Below are 17075 nucleotides of genomic sequence, written 5' to 3'. Positions count from 1 at the left end.
CTATCAGTCACAGTGCACAAACCTCAACAGCATCCAAAAGAGAGCTGTAAAAAAAGTATGTAGCCAACAACTTTGGAGCTGTAATGAGAGAAAATTGTTTTTGAAAATTCACATTTTTAAGCAGAATGATCTAAATCATCCTTGGTAAGAACAACCCAGACAGAAAACTCTGTCCACTGCAGTCGAAGTTTGCCTTGGGATTAATTACCCCAGCCTGGAGAGAGAAACACCTACAGAAACTACAGTAATATTAGACCTAAATCTGTTGATCTATTGGATGGTTCGAGTTAGTGAGACAACCAAAATGGCAATCTGGCACCTCCTAGTGCAGGGGTGGGCCATTAATATCCCCAAGAGGCCACACAAGCAACTTGGACTGTTGTGGGCTACATCAAGAGGCCACATTAGCATAACTGGTTCTCCAAACCAGTCCCAGTGACCCTTTGAGAAAATTAATTGCTCACTACTGCCCTACTGAATGCCCAAATAAGGACACAAGTAGAGTTAATGTAGGCAATAAAGTAGAAAAATAAAAAATAAAAAAAAAACATCTGGGACCTGGCATGGCATATATAACACATCAAAGGCTGCAGAGGTTACAAAGAAGCTACTGCAGGATGGAGCAATGTAGTAGTAGTGTTGTTTCTTTTCAACAACATTCACGATACTATACTCGGGACAAATCATCCAACATTACGAAACAGCAAATAAATAACCACCAAACAAATTTAAATTACTTCATGCTTTACACCAACAGGGAAATCCTAAAAGAAACCATGGCTGCTGATGAAGAGTATGAGAGAGAGCAGTGGACAATGTTTGGGAATGAGGCCGAGAGGGTGGAAATCGATGTGATCAGGAACCAGCAGTTGTTACGCACTCGTGTTAACAAGATAGCTCTTCGCAAACAGGTACAGTCAAGTATTTGTCTTAAGAATCCCATTATTTTATTCATCAAAAGACTACAAAACAGTTTAGATATTAGCATTTCTGGTGAAAAAGTGCCACAGTTTGACCACCTTAAATAAATACAGCTTTTCTGATTGGTAGATAACAACCAGAATATTTTTCAGAAAGGTTCCCTCTTGATTACTGTTGCTAATTTTAATATATAATTTTCCATCCTTCCTTGGTCCTCCCACTTGTTTTAATGACAGCCAAAGCACAGCGACTTGCTATATTTAAAAAAATACAGTGTGTTTATCTACAATAAATATTTATAGACATTCATGTTTTCCTTCCATGGATAAATTCACCACTCTGTCTGTACCTCAGGCAGAAATGAAGGCATCTGCCCACATGAGGTACCTGGAGCAACTGAGTCAGAAGGCCCCAGACTTTCCAATCCCTCTGAGGGCTCACACTGTCTGGGAAGGCATGACTGTGAAACTCTCCTGCACTGTCCAGGGCTGTCCAACCCCAAAGGTGACATGGTGAGTACCCTCATCTCTTTCTACTAACTGCATTCTTTATGCTAAAAATGTGCAGTTTCCCCACAAAAATCACAGGACCATGGGCAAAGTTGCATCCTGTGGTGTTAACCTATGACGTCACTTGTCTAGTTTTGTAGATATGCTGTAGAAATGTCTACACTCTCTTGAATATAATACAACCAGATGTGCCTTGCCTTGTGGAGCTGTAAGGGCCAAAAACTACAACTGAAAAATCCAGGAGCATCGCTCTTCCTACAAAATCATGACCAACTTAAGCAAAATAAATACCAATATAAAAATAACAAACCACAAAACTTGTTCTAAGCATTTTACTTGAGAAACTACTTTTTTTTTTATACTGTTAACATTATAAATGAACAGTAAGTCGATGTTTAATTGCCATAAAACTGCATTTGTTCTAATGGCCAGCAAGATGCGACTACTTGGGTTTAAATGAAGAAGCCAGATTGTTTAAAAGTCTAAGGAAAACAGCCCTTTAGCTTTCTTGATGTGTGAACTCGACATTTTGCTGCTGAATTCAGAGACACTGTCACTGATTTCAAATTTCACTGAACGCAACATGATGCTTATTTAATAAATTACGGTTCCCATTACAGCCACTGAGGAGGAAAAAGCAGGGTATGCTTTACGGTGGGTCGACCCTGTAATTGACTACTCTGTGAGCATGCAGTATCCTTCAACTTGGAAAATCCACCCTTTTTAGAAACAGACACACATCACATACATAGCTGGTCTCTGTCTATAACACAAGGTGCAATATCCTGGGGTAATGGGTTCCTATCCTCTGGTCTAGCCATACATATCGATATCTGCATTTGTTCCAGCTGATAAATGAACATTTTAAAAGTAAAGAAGAGACAGGAGAAACATTCGTCAACATAGCTGGTTCACCATTGAACACTCTGGAACTTCCAGCACAGCAGCTAGAGGACATAAAGAGGAATCCACAATTTGTTATTGTAAAATGTGTATATTTTGAACTGCATTGTCATGTTATCTCATAAATAACTACATATAATAAATATAAGGAATAAGGAAGTCTGTTTATGCTTTAGGTGTTTATGTGTCACGTGTGTTTATGTTATTCACAGCAAATTTTCATGCTGTGAATCATAGTCTAAAGAGCTTGGAAAGAAAAGCGTCTGGACTTCTTTAAGTTGCTTGAAGACGTTTCACCTCTTATCTGAGAAGCTTCTTCAGTTCTAAGGTCAACTGGTGGGGAGTCCCAGATTTAAACCCAGTGGGAGTTTCCCCCCCAAAGAGGGACAAAGGACCCCCTGATGATCCTCTACCTAATCACATGAGCCAAGGTGTGAAAACGGGTGTGGGTCCCAATCAGCCAGAGTTTCAGGTGAGCTCATTGTGAAACCTGGCCCCACCCTATCATGCGAATTCCTGAGGTCAGATGGCCCAGGATGTGAGTGGGCATTGAGGCGTCTGGGAAGGGAACTCAAAACTGGATTATAGATGGCAGACAGTTGGTGTCGTAAACCACCACCTCTCTTCAAAGATGGTCGCTCACAGTGGACATAAATGGCTTCTTTCACTCCTCTTTCAAACCATCTGTCCTCTCTGTCCAAAATGTGAACATTGGCAGTGACCTTTGTCCTTTAGATGTAGATGAACTGCTGAGTCTTGTCCCGTGGAGGTGGCTCTTCTATGTTGTGCCATGCGCTTGTGAAGTGGCTGTTTGGTCTCTCCAATGTAGAAGTCTGGGCATTCCTCGCTGCACTGTACAGCATACGCCATGTTGTTAAGTTTGTGTTTTGAAGTTTTGTCTTTCGGGTGAACCAGTTTTTGTCTGAGTGTGTTGCTGAGTCTGAAATCCACTGGGTTTAAATCTGGGACTCTCCACCAGTTGACCCTTAGAACTGAAGAAGCTTCTCGGATGAGAGGTGAAACGTCTTCAAGCAACTTAAAGAAGTCCAGACGCTTTTCTTTCCAAGCTCCTTAGACTACGATGACCTGGATGACTGAGAACCTTTACAGACACATGCTGTGAATCCTTTTTATACATTTATTTTTTATTTAGGTAATAGTAGTTTTCTCAATGAAATATTGATGATTGGTGGCCTAAGGAACAATTGGATTGCCTGAGATCTTGCTCTGCAGGAAAGCAGGAAAAAGACTGTCATCATAGCAGACTTTGAAATCTACTAAAAAAAAATTTTTAAGTGACAGGTTTTTTTTTTTGAGCACTTAAAAAACAAAAATCATAAAAATGAAAGTTTAATGGCACAGCTGACCTAACATCACTAAGTGGAAGGGGAATTTTATTCTGGTATGTTAAACCATTTGTATTTTGGGGTTTGATTGAATCATAGGCATGTAAAAAGGAAAACATGAGACTGAGAATACTGTATATTGTAGACCAGGCACCTGTTACAGCCCACCCATGGCTGTTTTCCTCCATGCCAGTCCCCCTGTGACTGCTTCTTTAACTGTCCAAAAGTTTCTATTCAAGCTGACATGGGGTCATCTGCATAATTGTGTCCCTTTAATTTCATTTCTCGCTTGGATAGAGTAAGTTAGAGCAGAATAAACTGTTTGCAGAGTTGTACCTTTTGGGGAGAAACCGCGTATTATATAATCAGAGTTGAAATAATCAGTCTATCAACACACACAAAAACAAGCAGGTTTAGAAAATTACTTCTTAAGTCATTTATCAAGCTAGCAAGCATTCTGGTTTTAGTCTCTTGAGTTTGATGATTTGTTGCTTTCTATATTTTATATCCATGCTAACTGAATATCCTTGGGTATTGGGAAGTCAGAGCAAAAACAGAAAGATGAATCTTCTATGAATAAAACAGTCCTTGGTGGCAGCACTACATTGCATCATTATTTAATATGTAATTGATCCAAAATAAACAAAAGGTTACATTAAAAGTCCAAAACTTACTTGCAAAAAAACCAAAAAGACCAAGAGCCATGACATTGCTGTCCAGAACCCTGAGCTGAATATTGCACACAGTATTAATATGAAATAATCTGTGTTAATTCAGGCAATGTGCCAAACTGTCGACCTTGATACCTGAGCTGCTGTGAGACTAGCTGATGAAAAGACTGTGTATGCTTAGTATTCATGAGCTATGAGATCCACACAACCTGTGGCTCGTGAGTTTCACTACCCCATATGGGACCCATCAAGCCCAATGAGCTGCCCTCAACAATGCCCAGCACAAGACAGAATAACAGATCAAAGACCCCCTGTAGTCGTCAGACATTCAGCCAAACTAACAATTGATTATGAAAGCTGTGCATGAGTAATTAGTAGGCAGGAGTATAAACCACCCAAGTACAGCCTGATGTTCATTTACTCTGATATTCAAAAAACAAAAATGATGTACTTTTTTGGCAGGTACAAGGATGGTGAGCCGCTGATAATATCTGACCGACCATGGAATTACAATCTTCAACAAAAATTTGGTCTCAACACACTGGAGATCAGAAGGTGGGTCACTAGCTCAAATCTCGAATTAAGTCTGGAAAACTGGAATGAATGTGATGGAAGTGTGCAAGATAGGGCACGCAGCAGATGACTTGACCTTGCCACTGACAAATTAGGAATGGAATAAGAAACTGAAGCTACTTGTAGGTAAGATAAGGAAATTAAATGGTGGTGTTATGAGATAAAACGTGCCGGTTCAATTAAGAAGTACATGTGCGTGCTGTGTTGCAGGTTTTTTCTATTACCCAAATCCAGCACATGAAAAGAGGTCACAGCTTTTTCAACATCTCTTGTGGCTTGAAATTCACCCACTTTCAACTCTCACTCACAAACAGATGACATTCTATATCTTCTACAAAGGTGCTCTCCTGATGATGCTGGCGAGTACAAAGTGGTAGCCAAGAGTCTCCTGGGTAAAGCTGTGACCTTTGGAACGCTCGTGGTGAACTGTGAGTGGTTTCTTGTTTCATCTCGAGTCAGCTTTGCTCAAAAACCAGTAGCAAAGATGGAATACAGTACAATTGCCCCCAAAACACTGAAGAGTCTAGTTTCAGTCAGGCTGACAATGAGACACTGACACAATAAATTATTTGACTTAGTTTGAACATTTTTCAAACCTGGTTTACACAACTTTTACCTCTTTTGTTGTTAGTTTATCTTTTCCCATTTTCAAATAAAACCTGAGTTCTGGCTTCCTGAGTGCAATTCCTTCGAGATCATACATCGGAAGCATGAAAAAATGAACTTTAGATCTCATACTTCTAACATTTTCAAACTTCCTTATTTTCCCCATAAACATACTTTTCATACACTCAGTGGAAAAGTTTAACCCTCTCTGCTTTAATTATTTAACACAGATTCAACAAGATGCCAGAAATGGTCCATATTGACCTGATGGCATATGCAATTGTTGCAGATTTGTCAGCTGCAAATCAACGATGCAAATCTCTCTTTCCACCACATCCCAATCTCTACCGGATTGAGATTTAGTGACTGTGGAGGCCAACAGTTAACTCGCAGTTATGTTCAAGAAACTAGTTTGAGATGATCCGAGTTTTGCGACATTATGTGTTAATCTGCTGAAAGCAGTCATCAGATGATGGATACATGTGGTCATGTTGAGTTGGACACAATGCTCAGGTAGGCTGCGGTGTTTAAACAATGCTCAGCTACTACTAAAGGGTCTAAAGTGTGCCAAGAAAATATCCCCCACAGCATCACACCTCTATCCCCAGCTAGAAACACTGATGTAAGGCAGGATGGATTCATGCCTTCACCTTTTATGCCAAATTCTGTCCCTAACTGTTCTGTCCCTGAATGTTGTCTACACATAACAGACAAGTTACCAAAGAACCGATTTTAAATTCAATTTTTAAGCTAGTTCCTCGAGTTAGATACAGTATTTTGGCACCTACAAGGTGATTCAGAAAGAGGTATTAGCTGAAAACGTCTCACCGTGGTATGCAGGATACCCTTAAAAACATTGGGGAAACTGGAGAAGTGTGGTCAAAGCAAAAGAAGAACACCACCTAAAACATCTTAAAAAATATTTACTGCAAAAAAACAAAAACAAAACCATAACCTGAAAGAAATATCCTCATAAAGGATTAATTATGAAAACACGATGCACGAGGCAAGACCACTGACATCAGCCATGGAAGGAAATCCTAGCACTTTAAGAACATCTTAAGTTTGCACAAACAGCCTGTAGAAACAAGTGTCTCAACTGCAGCCTGTCCAACTGTCAGCCATGCACCTCTTAGTTTGACAAGTAGAATAAAAGTAGTAAGTGAAACTGATTTTTTTAAAATAATTTTTTACCTTGTTTAACTTTAACTTTATTTTCAGATTAAAGAAGCTCCACCCCTGACATCCCAGGTGATTTGGCTAGCCACTGAGAAACTAGAGAAGAAGACGATATTGTGTTTAACTAAAATAAAGTTCAAACGTTAAATTTAACCAGCACCTCAAGCTTCCATGAATATTTACTTAAACCTCCTTTTACATTGCGCCATGAATGTAGCGCTGGGTTTTTCCTTACAGGCATGTTTTTCTTCATTAGTCCATTTACAGCTAACGTAAATGCATATTTTGAAATCCTGCTATGACAAATAAAGCATTTCATTTATTTATTTATTTTTTTTTGCTTTATGTTGTTGCACAGATGATCATTAAGGTCCCCAGGGTGCAGATGCTATGCTAGCTAAATTTGACCAAATGTTTGTATCTCCATCCTCCTAATGCCTCGGGTCTCCACGGTGCGGTTTTCTATCCTCATTATCTGAGTTTCTATGTAAATTTGGTGTTTGTAAGAGAACCGGCATCAACGGAAATGATCAGAAAAACAGGTCCCGTTGCAGTGCTCATGCATAATAAATTAAAATGAGACAGTGGGTGTAGCAGTGACTAATAACATCTACAGTGAGCTATACTGCCTCACAGCAGTTACAGAAACTATTTATTTTTTTATTTATTTTTTATTACCTTGACCTACCTGCCCTTTTATGAAAAGGCTTCACTTCCTGAATGCTCGAGCTCACTTTAATGACTTTAATGAGACACTTCAAGGCTTCTTCTACATTTCACAGGTATTCTTCAGGCTTTAACACAGCCTTAGGTTAAAGGGAATATTAGATGTGACTTGCATAAATGTGGCATTGCCAGGTTTGATTTGCCTTCTGCTTTATCTTTTCTTGCTTTCTTTCTTTTTTAAACATGTTTCTTCTTCAGTCTCACAGTATCATTCACTGCTTTTCTCTCTGTTTCTGACCCTGCCTGCCACTCTCCAATCTGTCCTGCTCTGCCGCCCTGCGATTCAGCATATCAAGGAGCCGTGGCTGGTTCAGAGCGCTTGCAGACCTCCGGTAAGTTTCACACCAGGGCCTAATGAAAAGTGTCCCCTTTCATTTTCTCTGCCACCCTTTGATGTTCCACCCTCCACCAGTAAACGAGGGCAGGCTGAGTGACTTTGAAGACTGTGACACAACGTTTGGCTCTGCTGTGCATGTGGCACCTCTTAAAGAAAGACATGGGAGGAATGAAAGGGAGCTGCACACTGATGCTGTTTGGATATCACGGGAATTTATGTTTCTGTGTGGGTGTTCATAGATGTACAGGCATAAGTAAGACTATTTGTGGGGTAGTTACTGAAGGGATAAAACGACTTGCTTCCAAGTGAGCAGAAACGACAGTCATGTATATTTCATTCCAGGGACAGCGGGAGATGTATCCCACTTCGCTTCAAGCTGCGGAGCACCTCGCACTAGCTGTGGCACTCTGTGGCCTAGATTAGCTTCTGCCATGTGTGGGGTTCAGGACTTTTTAACCTAGAACTACATCATTTATATACATATATATGCTCGCAATCTGATCAAGCCAAAGAAGCGCTTTTGCCAGGAACAGCTATCTGACATAGACATGTTTATCTTACAAGGACCTCTAGTTTTTGTATAAAACATGACATCCTGAAAAAATATATACACTTTTAGAGTTTTATATTAAATTAGTTAATGTCCCTTCAACTTCCCCTTGTTTTTTAATTTATTTTTGTTAGTATTTTCACAAATTACCATCTTCATCCAACCTTTTCCAAGTAGCTTTAGTGCCCAGATTTAACTTAACACTTATATAAATGACTTTTGCAAACATAACCCAACCACAGGTGGCCACAACCCTGTGTACCCCTAATAGAGTTGGATGTCTCGAGACCGGTCTTGGTCTCGAGACCAGTCTCGAGACCACTTTTACGTGGTCTTGGTCTCGTCTTGGTCTCGACGGACTTTTGTCTTGGTCTTGTCTTGGTCTCGACGGACTTTGGTCTCGGTCTTGTCTTGGTCTCGCTGTCTCTGTCTTGCTGTCTCAGATCAACATAGTGGTCGGGAGATTTGGAGTCAACAGTATCCATGACACACAGCATAACGTTCGATAATGTGTCATGCGCAAAAGCTTTAGCTCTAAGAGCCGTGCTTAGAGAGTGCTTTGTAGTGAATCAGAATAGTCGACTCCCATTGAGCGAGCGCCGGCTCCTCAATTAATTTCCTTTCGCTGCTCAGCTGTCACACAGCGACACACAGTGGCTCAGCCATGCTCAAATCCCTCCACATTGTGGATTATAATCTTCAGTTTGATGTTACGATTTTATCTATATATAAAGTATAACTGAAACCAGTTACATATTTCCCATTCTTTAGACAGTTGTTGGAGGTGATCACTGTTTTGTCAGATGACTTTGGGGCCAGTCAGTACCATCATGTCAGCCCTCAAAAGCACACAAAAGTTAGTCTTTTTTGTCCCGGTCTTGGTCTTGTCTTGGTCTCAATACCCTCTGGTCTTGGTCTCGGATTAGGCGGTCTTGACTACAAGTCTAACCCCTAATGCTGGTCCCAAGCCCAGAAAAATGGAGACAGTTGCACCAGGATGGGCAGAACTTTTGCCAAATCAAGCAGGCTATCATGAATGAGACTTCTATAATGGTTTGGAGACTGAAGGTGGAGCTGGAGGTAGCAGAGTTTATCATGTTAGAATTTTCATTGGGAGTGAGCTGGATAAAGAGACAACGGTGATCAAATCAAATCACTTTTATTGTCACATCACATGTGCAGGTACATTGGTACAGTACATGTGAGTGAAATTCTTGTGTGCGAGCTTCACAAGCAACAGAGTTGTGCAAAATACAATAACGTAAAACAAGCAAAATATAAGAATGGCTAAATCTGAAACTAATAAATATATGTACAATATATATATATGCATACAGTATATGCATTTCTGGATGTGTATACTAAATATGTTTTTCTGCGTGTGTGTGTGTGTGTGTGTATACATATTTTACAAATTAAATAGAGTAAACAATAAAATAAAATATATAAAAATATACAGAGTTGAGACATGTGCAAAACAGTGGCATTACTGTACAGTACGGAGTGCATAATGTTGAAGTTCCAGTAGTGAAGCTGAGGTGTCTATGAAGTGTTCAGCAGTCTGATGGTCTGATGGAAAAAGCTGTCTCTCAGTCTGCTGGTACGGGACCGGATGCTGCAGAACCTCCTTCCTGATGGAAGTAGTCTGAACAGTTTATGGCTGGGGTGACTGGAGTCCTTGATGATCCTCCCCGCTTTCCTCAGGCAGCGCTTCCTGTAGATGTCTTGGAGGGAGGGAAGCTCACCTCCAATTATCCGTTCAGAGCACCGCACTACTCTCTGGAGAGCTTTGCGGTTGTAAGCGGTGCTGTTGCCATACCAGGTGGTGATGCATCCAGTGAGGATGCTCTCAATGGCACAGTGATAGAAGGTCCTGAGGATGCGGGGGCTCATGCCGAATCTTTTCAATCTCCTGAGAAAGAAGAGGCGCTGTTGCGCCTTGATCACTGTTTTGTTTATGTGTACTGACCACGTAAGATCCTCAGCCAAATGTACCCCAAGGAACCGGAAGCTGCTCACTCTCTCCACAGCAGTGCCGTTGATGGTGATGGGGGTGTGTACTTCTCTGCACCTCCGGAAGTCCACTATCAACTCCTTTGTCTTGCGACGTTGAGGGTGAGATGGTTGTCTTGACACCAGTGGGTCAGGGCGCTGACCTCCTCCCTGTAAGCCGTCTCATCACCGTTGGTGATAAGACCCACCACTGTAGTGTCGTCCGCAAACTTCATAATGATGTTGGAGTTGTTAGTGGCCGTGCAGTCGTAGGTGTAGAGTGAGTACAGGAGAGGGCTCAGTACACACCCCTGTGGAGCACCAGTGTTCAGTGTGATGGGGGATGAGGTGATGCTGCCCAGTCTGATCACTTGGCGTCTGTCAGACAGGAAGTTAAGGATCCAGCTGCAGAGGGAGCTGCTCAGTCCTAGATCCTGCAGTTTCCTGTCCAGCTTCGAGGGAACGATGGTATTGAATGCTGAGCTGTAATCTACAAACAGCATTCTCACATACGTGTCTCTCATCTCCAGGTGTGACAGGGCAGTATGTAGTGTCAGGGCTATGGCATCATCAGTGGACCTGTTGTGGCGGTATGCAAACTGTAGAGGGTCCAGTGAGTCGGGTAGTGCAGAGCAGATGAAGTCCCTGACCAGCTTCTCGAAGCATTTGCTTACGATGGGGGTCAGGGCTACAGGTCGCCAGTCGTTCAATGAGGAGATGGTGGAGGATTTGGGTACAGGGACGATGGTGGCCATTTTGAAGCAGGCTGGGACTACAGACAGAGAGAGGGAAAGGTTGAAGATGTGTGTAAACACTCCAGCCAGCTGATCCGCGCATGACTTGAGGACGCGGCCGGGAATCCCGTCCGGACCAGTAGCTTTGCGCGCGTTCACCTTCCTGAAGCACTTCCGCACATCCTCCTCAGACACAGTGTGCGCACTGACGTCATCCGCGGTGCGCACACTGTCCGGTCTCATGGTGTTCGCTGTGTCGAATCTAGCGTAGAATACGTTTAGATCCTCACACAGAGAGGCCGTGGTCTGCGGTGTGCTGGTTTTCCCTCTAAAGTCTGCGATCGTGTTTAGTCCCTGCCACATACTCCGAGGGTTGTCAAACTGTTGCTCCACCCTGTCCCTGTACTCACGCTTGGCTGCTTTGATCGTCTTCCGGAGTTGGTAATGTGCGTGTTTGTAGTCCGATGTGTTCGCGGAGGCAAAAGCGGTGCTTCGTGCCGCCAGTGCCGTGCGAACATCTCCGTTAATCCAGGGTTTTTGATTTGGGAAGGATTTAACTGTTCTGGATGGGATGACATCTTCCACGCATTTCCTGATAAATCCGCAGACCGAGTCTGTGTACTCATCAAACATACTGGGCAATGGACATTGAATATGGAAGACCACAGACAAGATTCATGGATGTAGAGGAGGACCTGCAGAGGGGTTGGTGTAAGGATGATGAGGGGGCTAGGGTGATAGAGCAGCCAAAAGAAATTTTAGAAACATAATATCCACTTGTAGTCTGACACATTTTCAATGAAGCAACAACCATAATGGGTCATATTGTGTATATATCTTTTATGATTCATATTAGGGATGTGAATGTGGGTTATTTTACCCATCAGTTTTATTGCTTGACTGCAGGGCACAAGCAATCAAGCTTTACTGTCTAGCTACCCTGATGTGCCACAACATTCAAATTGCTTAATAGAGATGTGAATAACATTGATCATCTTGGTACCATACAGTGTCCTGCTGGGAAATTTTGGTCCTGGTATTCATGTGGATTTTACTTTGTTATGTATATAATATATATATACACTTGCCAAGCCTAAAAGAAAAATCCCAAAAGAAGAAGGCTCAAACATATGCTTCGGTGGTGGTGGTGGTTGGTTGTGGTTGGTGGGTGGTGAGAATGTTTGAAGTGTTGTAAATAAAGACAAAAGCTCCCTTAGTTTTGCTCTGAGCTGTTAGATAAAGTGAATGAGGGAAATATCCAGTCCTAGAGTGTTTTGTTGTTGCCCCCACGGGCCTCCCAACGGTTACCAAGGGCTCTCATTGGCCTGCAGGCCACACTTTGAAAACCCTGCTTGTAACCCACAGGACCCAAGGATACCAGTCTCAGACAGCAAAGGCCTGTGACCATTTCTCAACAAGCTGGATTGTTTTGATAAGAGTTATTTTAATATTGTGACTCGTGTATGCACCGCTAAAAATTTACTGCTAGTCAACTCTGTCCATTGGCATCATCGTGCACAGATGTTGCGTGTTTCTTGTCAGGTTCGACAGATTTCATATACTGACTGTGCAAATGTGCGCGTTTCTAAAGAAAGCAAGGTTTCTATTGAAAATGTGCTGATTTTTATTTTATCTTAAAGGGATTTTAAAGACATGGCAAAACTGGAAAAGTAAAGTCAGGAGCAATATAATTTATGTATGTATTACACTATTGCTTCTGAGGAATGACCATGTAGGTGCGAGACAATCCAATATTTTCCCTACACACACAGATATTAAGTGGCAATCATGTTGAATGAAGCTTTATCAGCTTGTAATGGCATCAGGGGCCGCTTGCTAGGAGAATGTGCTGAAGAATTACATGCTGCTATTTTTTTGTAACTGATACTTGATTATCTCATATGGAGCTGATTGTATTTTCCAAAACAAATCACTCAAACTAAAGCGTGACTGCGGTAAATTTATCATAACATCAGTGCACTGAGGGAAATGCAGGATTTGAATGATGGGAAGCAAACATCTTTGCGGTGTGTTTCAATAATTCTACGCACACTGCTGTGATAGCCCGGACTTCTAAGCAGAACAAGATCATTATGAGAAGCATGTCACAATCTTTCAGATTCATCCCTGAGAATGGGATTTGACGAGACCTCATGGCACACATATCTTGCACGTCCGGATTGTATTGCTTTGCTGTTTTTGACAAGGCAGAGAATGACAGGCAGCTAAAGGAATAACTTGTCAGGAACTGTTCACTTAAAAACAAAGAGTGCCATCTGCAGCTTTTCTGCTGTCCTGTGACGTTTCCCCCGGGGAATTCTCTTATAGCTGCTGTGTGTGTGTGTGTGTGTGCTTGGATAAAGCAGTGGATCTTTTTCTAGTCTGTATTAGATGGTCTTTTTAGGCATTTCTGTCTCTATCACCCATGCGTTCTTACTCCTGCTCCATTCCTCCCATCTATTCTAGCCTTACAGCTTCAACAGGAAGCTCGGTTTGGCACCTCCTTTCCTCCGACCTGGGTGAAAGAGGGCGACACCCTCACCCTGGAGTGTACATTCACCTCAGCTCTGCTCCTCTTCCAGAAGGATGTCAGCTGGTTTAGAGATGGTAAGTGTTGCAAATACAAAGTAATTAAGTAAGTAAGATTTATTTATATTGCATTTTTAAAGAACAAAGTTCACAAAGTGCTTTGCAGAAGAGAATAATACACAACAATTAAAATGGTATAAAACTAAATCAAGGCAAGCCTGCACAAGCTGGTCTTAAGTTTCTTTTAAAAATGTATTAACACAGATCTTAGGTCCAGAGAAAGCACAGATCTAGGGCTTTAGGGACAGCCATCCCGCAAGGATCAGCAGATCTCCGAGATCTAGAAGTTATATATGGCTGTAGTAGCTCACTGATGTATGGAGGCAACTGACGATGGAGGGCTCTAATCGCCAAAAGTTTAGGACCTTTTAGATTTACTCAGAGCAAATCATCCCAAGGGTCCAAGATTTTAATTACTTTTGGGAACAAAGATGTCAGGTCCACAGATCATAACTTCAGTTTTTTTGTATTGAGAAACAGATAATAGGATACCATTTAGTCCTTTATAATATGAATGCAGTCTTGAACAACAGATAATTTGGTCACATTCTGGGGTTTCAAAGACGAGTACAATGAAATATCAGCCGTATAACAATAGTATGAAATGTCTTCAAAGTTATTCAGGATGTGTCCAAGTGGGAGCAAACACGATAGGTCCCAGGACTGAACCTTGTGGCACACCACGGGATAAAGCAGCAGGAGAGGACACAAAATTAGCAAAAGCAAGTGTAATACTCCAGTGAGAGGGATGGGAAGAAAATAAGTCAAAATGCCCACCCACGTTCTAAATCTCTTAATCAGGGTACTACGATTAACTGTGTCAAAGCAGCTGACAGACGCAAGAGTATAAGGATTAAATGAGATGAAATGCAGGTAACTGCATTTCATCTCATCTAATGTGTTAAAATTTCATTTGAATTTCAGTAGAGTGAATCTGGCTGAAAGTTATCTAAAATGTTGTGAACAGTTCAAACTTCTGGTAGTTGGTTGGCCACCACTTTTTATAATGTTTTGGACATGAAGGCAGTTTTGAAATTTTCCTAAAATTAAAAGAGGGTGAATAATGGCCTCATTAAAATATGAAGGGACACAGCCAGAAGTTAAAGCATTAATTACCTCGAGTCTAGTGGCGTGAAAGGCCTTTTTGAACAGTGAAGTTGGTAAAATGAAAGTAATAGGTCATAAAAGCATTATTCTTGACTTTTTAGCTTGCTTTTTCTATTTTCCAGGTGTACAACTGCATCAATCCAGCAATGTGGAGATTAAAACATTTGACACCAAGGCCATCATCACCTTAAGGGCTGCACACAAGGAGCATGAAGGTCTTTATACTGCAAGACTGAGAACCACGGATGGAATCCAAGAGCACAGCGCTTTTGTCTATCTCACAGGTGAAATACTCTAAAATGTTAGCCTACACTTACAATTTATCAATGCATTAGAGTCCAAAGATTAATGGATCTAATATAAATACTGAAGCTGGCTTTGGTGCTTTCAAAATTATCCACTAATGTGAAAACATACCTCCACAGCCTCACTGAGAGAAAATTAAGACCACTTTTCATGTGCAAATGCTTAGCATGAACAAACAGCAAACCTCCAGATGCATTAGTTTAGCTTAAAGTTTAGAAACAATAGGAAACCCTCAGCTGGCTCTCAAAAGGATCATCATGATTATAAAAAAACCCCAACATACCATTCATGTAGTCTTAAAAACTGTCACGGGGGGTGGGCCGGTGTGTTTGAGGTGTGGACCAAAAATGCGGACACAAAAGAAAAATGCGGTATAACAAAAAATGAGCCGTTTATATCTGGGCTGATGTCGAAACAAAAACAAAGCAATGCAAACTGGAAAAAAACTAACCTGAAACCTAAACGGGGAAAAACTAAAACATAAAAACTGACTTGAACATGGTCGGAACAGGATTCATGAAAAACTATGACAAGAGATAACTGGACAATGAACAGGAGAACGAAAACTCTGTGACCAGATGTGACTTGACCTGGTGAAGACAGAAGACATAAATACACTGAAGGGTAATGAGGGAAGTGGAAACACCTGGGGAAACACAGCTGACACAAATGAACCTGAATGCCACAGGGGAAGTACAACTAAACACATTGAGCATGGAACGGACTCTTCACAATAAAACAGGAAACATAATAGAATGTAGACATGACAACACGAGCTTGACAACGTGGAAACGCATACATGAAACACATGACAGACAGGGGAGAGGAGAGACGAAAGTACTGGCACAGCTAAAAGTACAACATAGAGGACAACACAGACTTACACCAAAGACAGGAAAAGACTCATAAACTCAGAGATATGGATGAAACTAAACTAAAGAATAAAAACCAACTAAACTCTAACTAAATAATAACACAAGAGCTTCACATTATTTCAATATAACATAAGAAATTTCTTGACCACGTGCTTCTTTCCTTCTGATGTCTCTTTTATAACCACCAGTCACAGTCTTGTAATATCCCACATTTTCACTGTTTTTACAAACACACCTAAGCAGAACATGCATCTAAAAACAGAGTGCTCTTCATTTGTTCCTTGAAGTGCCCAGCACTCTTGGTCATATTACAAATTTAGCAAACATTTTTAAAATAACTGAATGTGAATTCATTTTAAGCATATTTACCATCAATGGTCATTGTATTAATTACCTCTTGCTTGTGCTTGGTTGGACCCAATTTACTTTTAGAGCTGCTTCAATTTGTATTGGTATAGATTCAACAAAGTGCTGGAAACTCTGGAAACATGATAGCATCAGACAGTTGCTGCAGATTTGTCAGCTGCACATCCATCATGTAAATCTCCCATTCCACTAAGTCTTGATGGTGCTCTATTGGATTAAAATCTGGTCACTGTGGAGGCCATCATGTCCTGCTGGAAGCAGCTATCATAAGATTATACAGGGTAGTCATAAAGGGATGGACATGGTCAGCAACAATAATGCAGGAGAGATCGATGATCTCATGTTGTTTACATCCAATTCTGACCCCCCTCATCTAAAAGCTGCAGAAAATTGAAACTAACGTTTTTCTCAGTCTTCTGTTGTTCAGATTTGGGGAGCCTGTTTGAACTGTTGCCTCAGTTTCTTGTCATAGCTGACAGCTCGAAGCAATCTGGTGGTTCTCCTCTGAACTCTGGAATCAGCGAGGCTTTTTCACCTAGATAGCTGCAACTCTCTGGATATTTTCTCTTTTTTTCAATCATTCTCTGTAAATTCTATAGATGTTGGCAAATCTCTGTAGATAAAACATTTTCTGAAATACTCAGACCAGCCCGTCTGATACAAACAACCATGGCACATTCAAAGTTAGCTAAAGCACTTTTCTTCTCTGTTCTAATGCTTGGTTTGAACTTTGGATTTCCTAGATGCATTGAGTTTCTGCCAAGTGAGTAATTCTCCCCCCAAAG

The 17075-nt window shown here is 41.3% G+C and overlaps 1 protein-coding gene across 1 annotated transcript in view; it reads left to right on the top strand.

Annotated features, from left to right (window-relative positions):
• Positions 1–17075, top strand: part of myom3 (myomesin 3) — a 74569-nt gene that overhangs the window by 15850 nt on the left and 41644 nt on the right. Inside the window, exons 4-10 of the mRNA XM_040030400.1 lie at positions 758–911; positions 1276–1433; positions 4813–4905; positions 5263–5351; positions 7722–7766; positions 13514–13654; positions 14866–15027. Of these exons, the coding sequence (XP_039886334.1) occupies positions 758–911; positions 1276–1433; positions 4813–4905; positions 5263–5351; positions 7722–7766; positions 13514–13654; positions 14866–15027 (842 nt within the window). The remainder of the gene's footprint in view (positions 1–757; positions 912–1275; positions 1434–4812; positions 4906–5262; positions 5352–7721; positions 7767–13513; positions 13655–14865; positions 15028–17075) is intronic.

This window comes from Simochromis diagramma, unplaced genomic scaffold, assembly GCF_900408965.1.
Source record: "Simochromis diagramma unplaced genomic scaffold, fSimDia1.1 OVJJ01000361.1, whole genome shotgun sequence".
Taxonomy (NCBI): Eukaryota; Metazoa; Chordata; class Actinopteri; order Cichliformes; family Cichlidae; genus Simochromis; species Simochromis diagramma.
Note: the sequence above shows the minus strand (reverse complement) of the source record. Positions and strands in the feature narration are given on the sequence as shown.